Source organism: Phocoena sinus, chromosome 4 (genome assembly GCF_008692025.1).
Source record: "Phocoena sinus isolate mPhoSin1 chromosome 4, mPhoSin1.pri, whole genome shotgun sequence".
NCBI lineage: Eukaryota > Metazoa > Chordata > Mammalia > Artiodactyla > Phocoenidae > Phocoena > Phocoena sinus.
The window spans coordinates 50672729-50692570 of record NC_045766.1 but is presented as its reverse complement, the minus strand read 5'-3'; the positions used below and the strand labels follow the sequence as shown (position 1 = coordinate 50692570).

Sequence of the window (19842 nt, the reverse complement as noted above, 5' to 3'; positions counted from 1 at the left end):
AAAGAGAGCTTCTTTTCCTAGGTCTTAGATAAATGTAGAAATGAATTTCTCATCTAATTATTCATTCCTGTTTATATATTCTTTAATGATATGTTTCTATGGTTACCAGCGTTGTTAAATGCTGCCTGTGTTTCATTTTGCTTTGATGCTATTTGAGGTAGTATGCCAGTAAAAGAGGTTCACTTTTAAATGAAAGATGTAATTGAGGCATGTATTTGATCCAAGGTTGAGTGTTCCCGTGAAGGAGATAGTGACCGTGACATTATTTTCTGTTTCTATAGTTTTGCATAGTTTTTCTGTTGATGTTCTGTGAGTGTCCCAGGGACTAGGAAGGAAGAAAGGAAGTAAGGAAAGAAAGGAAGGAGGAAGACAGGGAGAGAGGGATGGAGGAAGGAGCCTCAACCATACACATATTAAACTCATGCCTACATATCAGTACTATATATTTGATGGCATTGATTTGACCAGACTGTCAAGTAGGCAAGGTTGCTTTATACCTGCCCCATCCCCCCCTTCTCCCCACACTGTCCCTCCTCCTCAGTCCCACATGTACATGTGAAGAGGCAAAGCCTTCTTTGAAAAATGAGTCAAACACTCAATTACTTCACCTCAGTGTGAATTCTAGTCAAAGTGCCACTTTTCGGAGGTTGTCTGCCTTTAAAACCCTAATTCTCACTGAGAAATAAACGGCTTTGTCTCCTGCTAAAACAAGTCAGGCATCCTGATCATACAAGAATGTGGAGACAGGGGCTTCCCTGGTGGCGCAGTGGTTGAGAGTCCGCCTGCCGATGCAGGGGACACGGGTTCGTGCCCCGGTCCAGGAAGATCCCACATGCCGCGGAGCGGCTGGGCCCGTGAGCCATGGCCGCTGAGCCTGCGCGTCCGGAGCCTGTGCTCCGCAACGGGAGAGGCCACAACAGTGAGAGGCCCGCGAATGTGGAGTGGAGACAGAGCCTCAGAATGTGCCCTGCAGGGGGCAGCACACTTCACCTGTACATCAGACCTATCTATCTGCAAGTTGGTAATTCAAGCTCCTTCGAAAACAGTGACATCATACCAAGCAAGAAAATTAATCCTCAGTCACCCCCAAAGAAATATTTACTTAGTACTCTTCTTCAGAAATATGTGTGTGTGTGTGTGTGTGTGTGTGTGTGTGTGTGTATCTTTTTCATGGTGCTGGTTTGCTTTTACAGTAATATCCATAGGTGATTAAACAGAGTCAGCTTTTCCTTTTCTTTTTTTCCCTCCTAAAAAGTTTTTTGGGTTTCCGACAGTTCTTACGGGAGAAAAAAAAAGTAACCTCTAAATTTCTTTTCATTTTCCTTCATTTGAGAATGATGTGGGTTTCAGAAATCTAAGGCAATTTGGGCCTTCTTTTACCTGAACAAATTTAGGTATAACTATTTGATTCCCAGAAGTCCTGTGGCTATTCTGCTCGGTTGCCATGAGGTTATTTTATTTATTGATACATAGAGGCTGTGCCTTCCAGTTCAAATTTGTGAACACGCTGACTCCTTCTTTGTTTCTGTTTGCATCCGAAAATCAAAAATTATTATGAGAAAAACCAAATTTAGAGGGGTTTATGGTTATCTTTCATATTTCCCACAGATACTTATGGGTTATTGATTTACAAACTTGCTGATAAATTGAGGTCACATTTTTTTAGCAGTTGGAGATATGGAATAAACTATTCCATGAAATTATGAAATTTTTAAAGCTGTGCTCACCCAGGTATAAGATAATCTGTGAAGCTCAAAGCTTTTAATGTTTTTATTTATATTCAGCCATCTTTTTGATGGTATTGCACACCAATTAAAAATAAATTCTCCTCTTTTCTTGAAGTCATATGATTGTATTTTCCTCACTGATTTTTTTTCTAATAGATCTTTATTGGAGTATAATTGCTTCACAATACTGTGTTAGTTTCTGCTGTACAACAAAGTGAATCAGCTATAGGTATACATATATCCCCATATCCCGTCCCTCTTGAGCCTCCCTCCCACCCTCCCTATCCCACCCCTCTAGGTGGTCACAAAGCACCGAGCTGATCTCCCTGTGCTACGCAGCTGCTTCCCACTAGCTATCTATTTTACATTTGGTAGTGTATATATGTCCATGCCACTCTCACTTCACCCCAGCTTCCCCCTTCCCCACTGTGTCCTCAAGTCCATTCTCTATGTCTATGTCTTTATTCCTGCCCTGCCACTAGGTCCATCGGTACCTTTTTTTTTTTTAGATTCCATATATATGTGTGAGCATATGGTATTTATTTTTCTCTTTCTGACTTACTTCACTCTGTATGACAGACTCTTGGTCCATCCACCTCACTACAAATAAATCAATTTCATTTCTTTTTATGGCTGAGTAATATTCCATTGTGTATATATGCCACATCTTCTTTATCCATTCATCTGTTGATGGACAGTTAGGTTGTGTCCACATCCTGGCTATTGTAAATAGTGCTGCAATGAACATTGGGGTACATGTCTCTTTTTGAATTATGGTTTTCTCAGGGTATATGCCCAGTAATGGGATCGCCGGGTCATATGGTAGTTCTATTTTTAGCTTTTTAAGGAACCTCCATACTGTTCTCCATAGTGATTGTATCAATTTACATTCCCACCAACAGTGCAGGAGGGTTCCTTTTTCACCACATCCTTTCCAGCATTTATTGTTTCTAGATTTTTTGATAATGGCCATTCTGACCAGTGTGAGGTGATTCTCACTGAGGTTTTCTCATCTGTAACGTGAGATAATAATGCTTGTTTTCCAGTGTTACAGCACTTAGCCAATGTCCAGTGAACACACTATTAATAAATGAGTTTTCCAGATTTATCAATGAATTAAACAAAATCTACATAGGTAGAGTGCAAGAGCAGGTTGCTCTCTGGTGAGAGTCAGTTCATACAACCTATGTCTTGTCTTCATATTAAACATCCTAGGATTCTTTCAACTTCTTCTATAATATACATTTTTTTTAAGGGCAACCTTGACTTTTCCACTCAAAGTTGTCTTGCATAGCAGCCTGAGAGATAAAACAAATTCTTGGTAGAAAAAGCAGTACAAGCCTGGGAACCCAATCTTACCATGTCCCAATCTTACCATGCTGTGGGTGCCAGCCATCCATACCCTAAGACCACCAGTCAAGAAATACAATCAGGGACTTCCCTGGTGGTCCAGTGGTAAAGAATCCACCTTCCAATGCAGGTGACGTGGGTTCCATCCCTGGTCAGGAAACTAGGTTCCCACATGCCACAGGGCAGCTAAGCCCGCGCGCCACAACTACTGACCTCGCGCGCCTCAATGAGAGAGCCCGCATGCTGCAAACTACAGAGCCCATGCGCCCTGGAGCCTGCACGCCACAACTAGAGAAGAGACAATCCACACGCCACAACTAGAGAGAACCCCGTGCGCCGCAAGGAAAGATCCCGCATGCCTCAACGAAGATCCTGCATGCAGCAGTTAAGACCCGATGCAGCCAAAAAATAAAAATAAATAAGTAAAATATAAAAGAAAAAGAAATACAATCAGAAAACAACATACATACAGTTAGCAAAAGGAATACCTACTTTCAGATAACTAAACAAAGTATAGAGATGAAATGCGCGACAACCACAACAAAAAGGGTCCTAAACTGTGTTGGCATTTACCACTGAACACGGGCTAAAGCTTGTTAGTAATATCCAGTTGTGCTTATGAAATAATTACTGGTTATACAGCTATGTATTCCTGTGATACCTTTTGGTGATTCATTTTAAGTCATCAAGAATAAAAGCTCTGTGGCATCCTAAAGAGTCTGGAGGCTGCTGAAACCCATACTTGTAGCTCTGAGTTTCTATCAGCTAATGTTTCTCCAATGTGCAAGCAGAAAATTATTCAGGGTCTTTAGAACAAGAACATATTTTATATTCTATTTCCAAATTATATGTGCTTTGCCATTAAATAAGTTAGACCAACCCTAGCACATTATTAACTTCCCCCATCAAGAAGCCTTTCATTTAATTTTTGTAAATGTTTCTCTTTGAGAGAGGCATGCTAATTGATAGCATATCCTAAATCTTATGAGTGGCTGGTGGACAAAACAGTCTCATTATGGCCAGTAGGAGTGAAGGATCAATATTCTCTTTTGTGTTAGGACTGTTGTTGTGAAGAGGATCTTGACCTGGTTTAGTTTTGATGTGGTCCATTTGTTTCTTTGTTAGCATTAGAGTCAAATTCTCCTTGTCTCTGAAGACAGGAATTAGACAGTCATGAAAAAAGAAAATGGAAACTAATACTTGATCTTATACTTCTAGGAAACAATCTAATTACAAAGACATGAAAATTCTCTCAGTGTAAGAGAAAGCATTGGTTCAAGAGACTTGTGTTCTTGTCTTGCTTCCATCTCTAATTTTGTGACCGCAAGTGAGTCACCAGAACTAACAAGCCTCAGTTTCCTTGATTATAAAGTTGAGTGATTTTAAAATAATATCTTAGGTCCCTTCTATCTCTTTAGTTCCATGCTGAAGGGGCATGGAAATAAAATCCTGCTACAAAATCTAAATTATTAAAAATTAATACAGGGTAAATTTTGGTCATTAAATGCTGAAGTTATTCAGTTAATGGAAGCATCATATATAATCAAAACCTTAGCCCTAACCCAACTGGCGAGTGGAGTACACACACACACACACACACACACACACACAATATGTGGTATATATATATGTTCTAAAATTGTATAATACTCTATACACTGCAAAACTAAGGTAAATTAAATACTTTAGAATTTAAAATGGTATATATTGTGACTTTTAAACAGGACAGGTTGCAAAGTAGAGAATTCAAAACAGCTATATAAAAATTTGCTTACCTTCGTACAAGTAACCTGTCCATAGAATATTTGGTAATTTTCATAAATGCAAATAAAATTTTAAATACCTTGATTTACACTGCATGACAATATTTATAGCTTTCATATCACTGGGCTAATAAATGCAATGGAAAAGCTGCCAAATATTCCTTTATATTAGAAAAATATGGAACTTACAGTCAAGGTTGTTTAATAAAAGAGCTCTCATAAATCCAAGGAAATATTTCAGCATTAAAATGTTGATTACCACGGCAGGGACAAACAATCAATTATTACATATTTTATTCCAACATATCACTATATTAATAAAATTATCATAACAGTGTCAATCCAGGCTATTTCATAAATGATACTATGAAGAGGTTTACAGGTAAGTCTCAAAGTAAGATACTCTGCTCCTTAGGAAAATCTGCTCTTTAGGTTAAATCTAAATTTCAAGAAAATTGAAATCTTTCTAATTAAATCCATATATATTCAAAGGGATTAACTTTGAAAAATATTGCTCAAAAATTTTATTTTTCCATTTTCTAGAAAATTCTAGGTATCATTCAAATTTTCATCATTATTAATATAATAACAAAGAGCCATATTAACCACTAAGGGCTAAAGGTTCCCATTCAATCATTTATAGCTTTCAAGTATAGCACTGCTTCCTTTGAATCTAATAATGTCAATTCTGAAGATAAAACAACACAGTCATATTCGTCCACTAGGAATACTTACTTAGATGGACTTCAGGAGGATTAAAGGGTAGGATATATAAAAAAATTTATCACACTGCTAAATGAAAAGTTATTTTATCTCAAAGTAGCTTTTCTTTCTTTACTTTTTTTTATAACACATAAGGCTTAGTAGAAAAAACAATGGATTATGAGAGATTCCAATTTTCCTTTATTATTGTATATTAGGGTAGACTAATTACTACAACAAACAACTCCAAAATTTCAGTAATTTAAAACAATAAACATTGATTTCTCACTCACAGTATAGTCCAATGTGGGTGTTCCTGGTTGGTTCTCCCCCAGTCAGCAACAGGAGAACCCATACTCCTTCCATCCTGCAGTTCAATCTTCCTCCACATCCTGGGAGTCTTCCTCTCTAGGCAGCTGATAAGGAAAGAAAATAGAAGAGGTTTCTATTCTAAGCAGGGTTTTATGAACTAAGCCTGGAAAGAGTAACATTCCTGCCTACAAATTGGCCTTCACTCAGCCACATGGCCACACCTAACTGCAAGGGAAACTGCCTAACCACGTGTACAGGATATATATGTGTGAGAGTGTGTGTGTGTGTGTGTGTGTGTGTGTGTATATACATATACACACACACACATATATATATTATAAAATTGTTCTAAAATTCTGTAGCATTCGCATATACTGCAAAACTAAATTAAATACTTCAGAATTTAAAATTATATTTATTATGACTGTTTTTAAACAGGAGGGTAAAGCCCCGGAGGTAAAAAGATAATTTTCCAAAGAGAAAGTGAAATATAATATTTGAGACCCTAATTCTAAATTCCATAAAATTAAAAAGCTGTTAATCCTTAGAAAAGTCACTTATGCCTCTCCAAGTCACTTAAGTCATCTGCAATTCAGTGAATTGAGCTGGAAAATTCCCAAGGTTGCTTCCAGATCTAATCTTGTAAGTAAAGCAATTTATTGCAATTATGGTCAACCCAGATACTGGGAGCATTAAAGGAATAATTTGATAATAATATATAATAATTTTATCACATTTTCTAATTAGTGATAACAGGAATTCTACTTACTGATTCACCATCATTGGACACATTGTTAAAAGTTACAATTTATCCAAATCCTCCAGCAAAAAGATAGGGGGAAAAAATATCATGATCCTGTCATCCTGGAAATGTTTGAGGTTTATGGTTACTGCAAGATTTATCCTGAGAACTTTGGGTGCTCTTAAAAATTCACCAGGAAGAATCAAGCCCCTTGATTTAGAAGGAGACAAATTTTGTTTCTTTTCTTTTTTGCTAGTCATCTTTTCCCTCTACTTTGCTTTTCCTTTACTCTTAATGGAGTAGCTCTCTCCCCCGTCTCTCCCAGTCTTTCCTGGTTTACAATTATCCTAGGCAAGCTGATTTCTGAGGTAGCAAAGGGCACTTTTTAGCTTAGCTGAAGTATAAGGAGAAATTATTATGTTACTGTTTGTAGAGGAAATGAGCTGCCCACAGACACTCTTGGTTTATGTAACTATAAGCTTTAAAACTTGCTAACAGGAGGATAACAACAGAGAGTTAGTAGGACTTGCAAATGTAAACACCTAATTTCAAAGCTCTTTTTTGTGTAGCAGCAAAGAAAGCATAATTAATAGCAACGTACACTTAACAACAGGACACCTGGACTGATTGTTTTCCCCATTCTCTGCACATGTGCAACATTTATTGACACGGGAGAAACTCACACACTGAGAAAAAATGACTCAGTTGCAGAAAATTTTTGTCAAGTTAAAAACTATCATTTGAAATCTGCCTTCCTTTTCAGTGAAGCTTACTTTTTTACAAGCTGCAATTTCTCATCTGTTCTCTTTATTTTCAAAGATTTTCAAAAGAAAATCTTTGATAGTAAAAGTAAATTAAAATTTATATTTTAATATCTATCATTCTTACAAAATATCTCAGTTTTTGAAAATCTTTAAATTTAAAATCTTCAATTTGCACATATTATTACACTGTTCATGCATCATTAAAAATCTACGAACAACAAATACTGGTCTGGAGGGGGTGTGGAGGAAAGGGAACCCTCTTACATTGTTGGTGGAAATGTAAATTGGTGGAAAACAGTATGGAGGTTCTTCAAAAAACTAAAAATAAAGTTGCCATATGATCCAGCAATTCCACTCCTGGGCATATATCCAGACAAAACTATAATTCAAAAAGATACATGCACTCCTATGTTCATAGCAGCACTATTCACAATAGCCAAGACATGGAAACAACATAAATGTCCACCAACAGATGAATGGATAAAGAAGATGTGGTATATACATACAATGGAATACTACTCAGCCATAAAAAAGAATGAAATAATGCCATTTGCAGCAACATGGAGGGACCTAGAGATTATCATACTAAGTGAAGTAAGTCAGAAAGAGAAAGGCAAATACCATATGATATCACTTATATGTGAAATCTAAAATATTACACAAATAAACCTATCTACAAAACAGAAACAGACTCACAGGCATAGAGAACACACTTGTGGTTGCCAGGGCGAGGGGGTCGGGGGGAGAGATGGACTGGGAGTTTGGGATTAGCAGGCACAAACTATTACACTTGATCTTAGCCAAAAGGCCGAGAAGCGATAGGCGCAAACTATTATATATAGAATGGATAAACAGCAAGGTCCTACTGTACAGCACAGGGAACTATATTCAATATGCTGTGATAAACCACAGCGGAAAAGAATATGAAAAAAATGTGTATATATATATATATATATATATATGTATAACTGAATCACTTTTGCTGTACAGCAGAAATTAACACAACATTGTAAATCAACTATACTTCAATAAAATAATTTTTTTTAAAATGGACATTGACTGCTCATGAAAGACAAGTCCAATTCTAAATTATCAAATTATTACCATCACAAAATGAAACCCTGATATTTTGGTGTCCAACCAAAAACAGTCAAAAATTCCCACTATTTTAAATAATAATAATTATAATATTTATAATTATAGTAATAATATTTTAAAGCTAAATTTTTTCTAGATTGCTTCACAAATGAGTCATTCAATAATGTACCAGAAATGTTATATACCTGTATATTTATATTTAAAATATAATTTAAAAGTTTAAATATGTATATTTAAAATTACATCACAATATTTCTTCTTGGGGCTCTAATAATTTCCTCTGAGAAAGTATCTCCATTGAAAGTTCAATTCTTATTCTTGCATACACACTCTGCTCACTCACCCACTTCCTTACTCATCTTCAAGATGGAGGGCAGAAGCCACAAAAGAACTCCATTTCTACTGGCTCTGAGTGGGGAGCTCTAGAGGGAGGCCATGCTCTAGCACATACCCTCCTGAGTAGAGAGCCCTGTGAAAGCCTGAATGCCATGCCCTGAACATCAAGCCAAGAGCACAATGCCTTAAACAAGCAGATCAAGCTGCCACACACTTCAGCCACTTGCAAAAAAAAAAAGACTAGTGTAGGCTCTTGGGCACGAGTTTTCCTGTCCTGCTGTGTGATGGCTTAGCAAAGCTACCCTGCCAGCAGTTACTTAAGCTGCCAGCAGTTGAAAAAGAAATGGGATGGAGAGAGTGTTTTCTTCTGTCCTGGCCTTACTGGGATACTGTTAATACCTTTCTGGAAGCAAACTACAGGATTAAATACCTTCACTAAATTTTTTGATCCAGAATTTAAAGCAAAATGTCTTCAACAAAGATATTCAGAGACACCACAAGGAAAGCTATTTGGATGTTAGGAAGTGTTATGGGCTGAATCACGTCCCCCCACAAAATTCACATGCTGAAGTCCTAACCCCAGGCTGTAGATTGTGACTGTATTTGCACATAGGGTCTTTAAAGAGGTAATTAAGTTAAAATGAGGTCTTTAAGTGGGATTTAATCCAATATGACTGGTGTTCTTATAAGAAGAGGAGATTAGAATACAGACACACCCAGAGGGAAACCCATGTGAAGACACAGGAGAAGGTACCTGGCCATCTACAAGCCAAGGAGAGAGGGCTAAGAAGAAATCAACCCTGCAGACACCTGGATCTCAGACTTCTAGCCTCTGGAACTAGGAGAAAATTAATTTCTGTTATTTAAGCCACCCAGTCTGTGAAACTTTGTTAGGACAGCCCTAGCAAACTCATACAGAAACTAACAGCTTACAAAAGGCAGTAAAGTCAGATCAGGACCTTAGATCTGAGGTCTAGAACAGCTCCCTTCTTCGGCACCTCACTCCACACGAATCCAGGTACCGCTACTTACTTTTTTGGTCTGGACAGGCCATCCCAGGATTGGTTCCAGCAATAAACATATTCTAGCATATTCCACGTTCCAGCAATGAACAATGAAGCAAGGACCAAGCTGGTGAAAACATTCTTCTACTCAATATAAAGGATCTTTTACTTTCTTTTGGAGGACCTGAACCTGGTACCTAAACAGCTTGAGTTCTTAATCCACATCTCTGAATTCCAGACCTGCTGCCTGCATTGCCGCTGGTGGCCTTTCATAGTAGCATCCAGGCCTCAGCACCCAGAACTGCTGCACCCTCAGAATGCACTGCTGCATAATCCATGGCTACTTCCATCTAAGTGCTGGCTCCGGGTTTGGCATCACTATCATATTCTTTCCCTTCTAGTTCCTCAGACCTGGAAAGGACAGCGTTGTGGACAATATAAGTTCTTTCCCTCAGCCATTCAGAAATTTGTCCCACACCAAATTTAAACTGTCAATTAAAACTGGAATGCCTTTGAGGACAGATGCTTCTTTAGAGGTCCTTTGACCTGAATAGTTCAGCATTTGCATTGTTTTATTTCACTGTCTATTCAGAATCCTAATCATAGCCCATAAGAAAGAATGTGACTTTAATATTGGACTTTGCTGGTGTGCTTGAGTGTGTACTAGTTATCTTTCTTTAAATCATAGCCATATGGTAAATTTTCTGTTTTGTTATGGTTCCCTTTCACTGGTGGGCATGCAGTGGGCATTTCTTGGAAATGGCCAATTTTTATTAAAATGTTTCTAGAAGAAAATTTTTTTTTTAAATTGTAAATTAAAAAATTGATCATAGGGGCCATTTGAAGTCACTGAGGAATGAAGCAAGCAATCAACAATTGAAATTCAGTTTCTCAGTTTCAAATCAACTCCTTATTGCTGTTAATATTAGTCTAAAACTTGTTTACAATATACTCTACCAGTAATAATATAAATTGCTGTTTGTTAAATGATTTTTCTTTGTTGGAAACTTCAAATCTATTATTTTTCCTTATTGGTTGTTGACAACTTTTAGTTGTCAGGGAAAAAAATCATTCCTATAACTAAATTTGGATTTTTATAATATTCTTTTATGCTATTTTCAGAAAAATGATATAACTATAGACACTTCTACTTTTGATTCAATGTTCAAGCCTTGTTAGAAGGAAAAGTTGTAGGAAAGGAATAAATTCCTTTTAAAACTTCACATAACTTTCCTTTTGGTCTGTTTCAAATAGTAATGGACCTAGTTAAAGCAGGAAGTTCAGGGTGATGGCAGGCTTTATGAAGAATGGTATCTTGCATGAACAAAGAAAATTTAAAGAAATTCTTAAATAGCTGAATCCATCTCAAATGGCTCTTGTGATCTGGAGGGAAGGAAAGCTTTGCTAGGAGGAAGTTGAGAAAGTTTTCTTTTTTTTTTTTCAATTCCAAAAGGCTTTGCCATGTATTGGAGGAATAAAAATATACAGTTTGTCTAGTTTGTCATGTTATTTATAGACAATACTTAAATCTAGATATTTTAATTAATTTTTTAAAGTAAAATTGCTCATCAGTGTCTGTTCATAAGATAATTACATTAGACTTAAGAATTTGATTTTTAAGATCAAGTTTAAAATGACACCTCAGAAAACAGGATTTTTATTTTTATCTTAAAGCAAGCTCAGTTTAGAGGTGTCTGTTTATAAACTTTCTTCATTTAATTGGTTTTCTTAATATGAAATAGGATTTCCAGAACTAATTAAAAGTTCATTCTAATGAATATTCAATACCAAAATATGTTATCTTTGCAGTACAGTATATAGATTTTTAAATCATCCATAAAGGTAATCATATTTTTTTATATTCTTAAAGTCATGTATTGTTATTGAGACCAAACAGGTTGTTTGCTTCCTCTCAGGCCATGATTGAAGAAGCCATCACCAGGGCAGAATCTTTCTCAGTTATGTACACACCATTTGCAACAAAAATCAGAGCTGATAAAATAGAAGAAGTAAAAGAGGTTTTCATAAAAACTCATCCTGCATATGTGGAATATATCTACACAGGTAAGATTCAATATCTTCAAAGTATCAGCTAACAACTTATTTCCATAAAAAACAAATACAGGCATGTTTCTGATTTTTTGTTGCTTATTTCGGTTTTAGGGATTTTTTTTTTAATCTGATGAGCTGAAATGGAAAGTTATTTTAAGGTTTTAAGTAGAGCTAGCCCTATAGGTCTAGCATAATATTCCTTGTGCCATCATGTTTCTTTTTTTTAAGATGAGAGGTAAAACCGAGAAACTCTAAGATAATAAAAAATGAAAGAATAACCTGTAGTAAAATGTCACCTTTCCCCATATACTTCATCAGTAAACTAGGTGATTATAGTATTTTCCTGAATATGGATTTTTTTTTCCTCCAATCCCTGCTATTTCTACTTTCCTTCCTCCATCTATCTCACACCTCAAACGTCCCTCTTTTTTTATGTTCTCGGGCCACTGGTATCCAAGTGAGATCTGGATAGCCAGCCAAGTGTACACAGAGAACACAACACTATTGGTGCCCTTTTTTCCTCTTTTTGTCTTTGGAAGCCACTTGCTTTCATTCATTCATTCCAAATACTTTTTACTATCTACCATGTTCCAAGTGTTATTCTGAATTAAGACAAGAATTTTCTTGTACTAAATTGAGCCAATCTCTAATGGAGATGGAGATTTCCAGTTATCTAAGATACTAAGAGTTGTCAAAAGCTTTTGTTGTTTCTGTTTCACTGTCTTTAAATCACTGAGTCAAAACAATATTAAAGAGTATTTTGGGGCTTCCCTGGTGGCGCAGTGGTTGGGAGTCCGCCTGCCGATACAGGGGACACGGGTTTGTGCCCCAGTTCGGGAGTATCCCACATGCCGCGGAGCGGCTGGGCCCGTGAGCCATGGCCGCTGAGCCTGCGCGTCCACAGCCTGTGCTCCGCAACGAGAGAGGCCACAGCAGTGAGAGGCCCGCGTACCGCAAAAAAAAAAAAAAAAAAAAAAAAAGAGTATTTTGTTATTTTCAAAATAAATAAATTAACAATCAGCAATGACTACCATATTAAGCAAAATCTCTAAATACACACACCTAGTATCACATCCTCCTGTTAAGGCCCCTGCATTCCTTTTGTCAGGGTTTTGGGGCCAAGTCACTGATTTATATGATTAATAATATACTCCACTAGTGATCACGTTTAAGGTACCAGGCACTCTACATTCATTATCTCTTGTCACTCCCATAACTTAAGAAGTGAGTAAGATGATTCTCATTTAGAAATGAGAAAACAGCTACCAGAGAAAACAGTTTTTCCAAAGATACACAGCAAATCAGAAAATCAGTGGCTGCAGGCCTTGGATCTGAACCCATATCCTCGCATTGAACTACACTATTTCCATCTGATAGAAGCCGAGATGTGACAGAAGCATTAAATTTAGGTCCTATGGAATCCTTATTTCTTCCATAATGCTTCAAGCTCTTCAGAAGAAATACATTTTAAAAATATAACCAGGGATGATTAAATAGCGAATCCCTAAGGAACAATGAAAATATAAAGGCAGAGAAAGGGAAGAAAAGAAATCACATGCGTGCTATAATGAACATTGATGCTGATTTACTTAGTTCCGGCATTTTATAAGGAAGGAGATAAAAATGTTTCAGAACTCACAATTTTTGCTAATTGTTATAAATCATTTATCATTTTGTTATGGATACCTTCAAGGGTTTTGCGGGGGTGGGGGGCAGAGGGGAATCAATACCACACAAAAGTTACATCAATCTAGTATCATGGAAAATTAATCCAATTCAGCTATTTCCATATCTACTCTCAGATCCACTGGTAATAAAGAGAGATTCATTGAGGAGATTACCAGTTTGCCAATTTCTCTACTGGTAGAATAAGTGTAGTTATATTTAACCTACTTCACAGAGAAGTCATGAAGATTAATTAAGATTTAGGAAGCACTGTTGCCACTGAGGGTTTAAAAACAACAATAACATTAATGAGCCAGATTCACATCTCATGTAACTCCATCAAACCTGTTATCAAGATGAATTATGATCTGCTGGCAAGATGATTCATGCTAAAGGATCTTATACTTTGGAAGAGAAGATAATTATAAGTTACTGATGATTGTTTCTATCATTATATAATTACTAATTGCTGGAGTGTGACAGTGCTATATGAGAACAGAGAGAAGAAAGACAGTTTCTGGAGGAGAAGGGGAGGTAGTGAAGGCAATCTCGAATTTTAAATTTCATCAGGAGTGGTGAGGTCCTTCGCTCTATAGAATGGGTACTTTGAACTAACAGGCTATTACACTGATGACATTATTTGCCTCTGTTGCAAATGATTAAAGGGTCACTCCAAAGCCATTGCTGGAACGACAGTGAAACCACTACTACGAACTATATATGTGCAAGTCTTAGTGGCATCTCTTCTTTCCCCCCCAGGTAATTCCAAGGTGAGGAAGGGGGCAGGTCAAATGTGATCTTTAGCTTCTGGATATTTCTCACAGGAGGTGCAGAGTGGTGATTTGGGCAGGCATCAGTAGCCAAAGGCAGCAGCTAGAAAGTGAGTTACACAAAGAGAGATAGGGCCTAGGAGGGTAGTGCCCTTGTTTTGTTGACACGTCCCAAATACCAGGATACTCCTTTTATCTGCCTTCTATTTAAGAAGCTTCTGTGTTGCCAAAAATGTATTCAGTTATTTATTTCAACAAAGAGTCATGCAGCAGGTGTGACTGGACAATCACACAGCAAATGTGTCCAAACATGAGGCTTTTTTTTTTAACCTACACATATTCATCTTTGGTCTGTCCAGAGCCAAAAATATATTCTATCCCACCCCAAAGGACTCAATCTCACCCAATCATTTCTAAAATTTAGTCTGTCTTCAGTAACTATCTAATCAAACTCACCAGCTTTTTTCCCCTTTCCATGGGACTTTCTTCTCCTACTAGTCTGGTTTCAACTTTGACAGAGCTCGAGCCTACCCAAGGGTCCAAAGAAGCCCATGGGCATGTGAGGAAAGAGTCCTCTTGGAAGTCTTGTGCAGGCTGGCACAGCTGCTGATTATATGGCTAGTGCAACTTGAGACAGCTCTGTTGGCTTGAGCAGGACCTCATGGGCTCATTTATGTGACACATCAGGTCACCCAAGGGCACTATATGAGTTCCCCATGCTACCTCCTGGTGTAAATGCTTCTTTACATGTACACCAACCACCCCTACCACACAAGCTGGACCAGACTAGAACTACTTTCTAAGACTCCCTCTCCCTGCCAGAATGCGGAGTTCTAGATCTTACTCTAGAAATCCCCTCTACTCCACTGGAGACTGGAAGTCATTTTAGTCCTCTCTCCAACTTGCTATGTTATTCTTCCATTTCTCTTCTCCTTTTCTCCATGCTTCAGAATCCCAATATCCTCAGGACAAGAAGAGGATCTACAATGGAGATGGGTGGTATATTCAGTTATTCATTTAGTCATCAAACATTTACTGAGCAGGCACTATACTAGGTAGTGCTAGAATACACCTGCTTCTAAGAAAGAATATGACTCTAGTAATTTATACTTCAGGGTGAAAATTGGACTATATTTTTCCTCTCTTCTAGAGAATACTTCACTTAAAACCTAAGCTCTAATTGTGGAATGGAAGGCTGAGTCTAATTAAAAGACTGATGGAGGAGAAAACAGATGAAGGAGCAGTTTGGGAATAGAAGTCCTTGCCACCGAAAGTGGCAAAGACTGGCTAGTTGTTTACCAAACTATTCTCTTTCCCCCGCCCCCCCATGCATGTAACTAGAATACATTTCCAGCCTCCTTTACAGTTCAGTGAGGCTTGTGACTCAGTAACAGCCAATGGAATGTGGACAGAAATAACCTGGGAGTATGACACTCCCAGGCCTGGCCCATAAACCTCTGCCATGCAGAACTCGCTTTCCCTAGCCACTGACTGAGTAAATAGGACTGCGGAACTAAAGAAGCTACAAGGCAAAAGAAGCTTGGATCCCTGAATGACCATGTGGAAGGCAACCCACTGAATACCCACACAAACGAAAACCAAAATTCTCTTGCTTTAGATCCCTAAGATTTGGAGGCTCTTTGTTAAATCAGGTAGCTTTACTCTAACTAATATACTGCCTCACATCAGTGAAGCAGGCGGCTTCCTACTCCATCTGCAGTGTACACAATAAAATTCATGTGAACTCAGGGGAGGATGGAGAAGCATTCCTCCATGTGCAGTCAAATTCATCCTCAGAAACACTCGGAGTTTGTGTACATTCCCTTCTACCTCCCGTTCACTCATCCTTCCTTGGACAACTACAGGTAAATGTTCTCATACATATGTGTTTGTACCCACTCAGAGAAAAGGAACATTTGAGGAGAGACACAGATTCCCCATGGGAGACAGAACACAATTACGTCGTTTTCATTGCAGCTAGAAAAATTGAGGCCATAAATAAGAATTACAGAAATCATCTAAATAAACAATCAACAGATGAAGGTCAGAAAATCTGTACCTTGAAGATCTTGGATGAAAAGCCTACCTATCAAAGTTCTGCTGGATAAGTAGGTATTATCATTAAAACTTGGAGACTAATACATTTAGTTCTCCCAGCAGAGGCTGGCAGACAACCCTCCAACACAGAAACTCTGCCCAACTCCAGGTCACCTTCATCAAGCCTAGATAGTATTGAGTTCATTACTCCTTGGTCATGTGACAGTGCCATGAGCCCAGTAATAGCTGGCAGAGGTGGTGGTGATGAGCAGGAAGAATATTCATGATAGAGATCCCCCAGGCAGTGTATTCTTTCTAGCTAGCCCCTAATTCACAGTCATCCTTATCATGGATTTCCACATGAAAAATAGATGCAAAAGGAAAAAACTATAAAAATGAATTCATTTTGAAATGTATAGAGATCTAAGTATTTTTAATCTTTTACTGAATGGACCAACTATATTAGTGATTTATTATGAGAAAAACCCACTTCACCCTCAGTGTCAGGCACTAGGACTATACTGCCTTTATAACTTCTACAAGACTGATAAGGGAGGGTTAAAACTCAAATCTGCCTTGTAGGACAACCAGGCTTACATATTCTCAGGAACTCACTGTGCATTCTTTGCTATTTTGGGGATGTGGTAAGACCCACCAAAATCTTAAAGCCATATTATAATAGAGCTATACTGTATTACGTTTCACAGAGGAAAAAATTACTGAAGTTTTAGCAGTGTAGCTATCCATTTTTCTTATTTAAGGAAAAATCCAGTTTGATTCATGCAGAGTAGTCAGGGTATATAAAACAAATAATAATTCACCAGCCCCAGAATTATTATGTTTTCATTTATAAAGATTTTGCTTGAGATTTTAATTCATATATTCCAATGAAATAACACAATTCTTATACAGTTCTTTTTCTTGCATGATTGTATTTTAATAATAAAGTAATACAATAAGCATATCCTGTCTCCACTTGATGAAAATATCAAGATTTATTTGCTAAATAAAATAAATATTCAGTAATGGATCTGTGCTTAGAATGTTTAATAGAAAAGTTTTCTGGATCAGATATCAATTACTTTAACACTTAGGTAGATAGAGTCATATTTTGTCTCTCCAGTGCCATTTAACTCCCAAGAGTAAATATGTATGTTCAGAATAATGATATACTGTTTTAAAACAGACCTTTAAAAATTGCTTTTCACTGAAATGTATAACCTTGTTCTTGTTCAGTCATCATTTACCAGTAGGATAATACATTCTATGCTCTCTAAAATATAAAGTTAAAATTTCTCATTTTATTCTTTCTTCTTTAAAATGTTATAATTTTACCATGATCAAGAGTTTCCAAGATTAGACTATTTTCCTCTAACTCACTTTATCAAATGGAAAAGTTTATAGAATTAAAGAGCCTACATCCCCAATATCATTATGAAAGTGTTACGGCTAGGTGGGTTATAACAAGTCATCTCATGTTTGTACCACAGAATTCTTTTCAGAAACAGAGAACCATTCCCAAAGAAAAGAAATTCCCCATATATGGGGCTAAAGTCTCTGTTCTTAAAATATTAAAACGTTGGTCTTCCCAAAGGGAAGTGTGGTGTTCTGGCACTGTTCTATCTAATCAAAGTAAACACGTCTCAGTGAGCAGCTCACTTGTCCTTTGCAGTAGCAGGTTACAACACCATTTGCCTCTGGTCTCCCTCATCTACTGTCTCTTGCCATCTATGATTGTATTCTTCCTTTTAATTGCATAACTCTCTTTTAATTTCATTTTAGCTATAACAGGTAACAATAACCAAGGGATTGTACTATTTTACTTTCTTCTTGTTAGTCTGTACTTCTTAATGCATCCAGTGAACCAACTTCCCAGGAGTTGGATTCATCTCTACGATCGGTAACTTGTACCTTTAGTAACTCATCACAGTACAGCTGCAGCTCCACACCATGAGTGGCCACCCAGGAAACAAAGATTCCTCACCCTCCACCCTGTTATCCTTTCTCTTCCCAAACCACATGTTTCCATGAGCCAGGACCATTCTAGCAAATCTCACTTCTGACTCTGATTCTGGGATTTTCTTTTCCTCACAACACTGCTGACACCAAATCTGTGGGGTTTTCCACACCACTTCTCCAGCTCTCAGCCACCAACTGGTGTTTTAACAATTCAGTTCAACTTTGGTACTCACTATCCAGAGTTAGCACAGACGTCACAGATTAAGGGCTCGATCCTACCAGACTGCCCCACCACCACTTCAGATGTCAGTTACAGGTCCCAGGCCTCCTGTACTTCTGACCAACCAGCTATAAGTTGGGGGTTTCCAATGACACCCAATTCAGGTTCTATAATTTTCTAGGATGACTCATAGAACTCAAGAAGTGCTTTACTTACTATTACTGTTTTATTATAAAGGATACAACTCAAGAACAGCCAAATGGAAGAGATACATAAGGCAAAATAAGGTGGGGTGTGGGTGTGTGCTCTCACTGGTTGCATGACTCTCCCAGCACCTCACTGTACTTCACTAACCCAGAAACTCTCCAAACCTCATCATCTCGGAGGGTTTATGGCGGTTTCATTATGATTGACTAAATCACTGGCCACTGGTGATAAACTCAATCTCCAGCCTGCCTCTCCTCCCCAGAGCTTGGGGAATGGGGTTGAAAGTTCCAGGTTTCTAATTAAGCCTTGGTTTTTCTTGAGACCAGCCCCCATCCTGACAGAAGCTATCTAGGGGCCTGCCAAGAGTCACCTCATTAGAACAAAAGACACTCCTACCATCCTCTATCACTTAGGAAATTCCAAGTGTTATAGAAGCTCTGTGCCAGGAACTGGGAAGAAAGACCAACTATTTTTCTATGATACCACACCATCTCTCACTCATCGGAGATAATATCCTTGTGTTTTTTACTCTTGGGTGCAGACCACTATTCAGCATGGCTTTATCTGTGAGAATCCAGTACAGTCTGGGTTGATTTTGTATCCTTCCAGAGAAGATTTTCTTTTGATTTTTCCAAACCACATGGAGTACTACCAACCAGAGAGCCTCTATTTCTAGAGCTGAGATTTCCTGGACCATCTAGGTAGTATAAATTCAAACCTATGCCTAGACTTAAAATTCCCAGAGGGGAAAAAGAATCCTACTCCAGACTCCAGATAAATCAGACAAGTTTATTTTGTTAACTTCATCAATGGTTGGATTTTTTTTTTTTGTCTCCATCATTCACTGGTACCCCAGTCTCACCTTTGTTTAAGAATGCACCATGTTATATTATAATTGACCGTGTACTTGTCTACTGCATGCACCAAATGGTAAGCAACACCATGGCATTCATTATCTTACCATTTTATCATAATGCCTGACATTCATATAGACTCTGGTAAGGGGAGCCTATAAATATTTTTTAGGTAAATTACGTAATCAATTCTTCATCTAAGCTATATATCTTATCAAGATTATTTCTAATATTTCATCATTTTGTTGCTATTACGGATTAAACCATTATTTTCATTATA

General features: G+C 37.6%; 1 protein-coding gene across 1 annotated transcript in view; it reads left to right on the top strand.

Moving 5' to 3' along the window:
- The window catches only part of SPATA16 (spermatogenesis associated 16), a 225834-nt gene that overhangs the window by 146270 nt on the left and 59722 nt on the right, over positions 1–19842 (top strand). The window contains exon 5 of the mRNA XM_032630867.1: positions 11715–11862. Within this exon, the coding sequence (XP_032486758.1) occupies positions 11715–11862 (148 nt within the window). The remainder of the gene's footprint in view (positions 1–11714; positions 11863–19842) is intronic.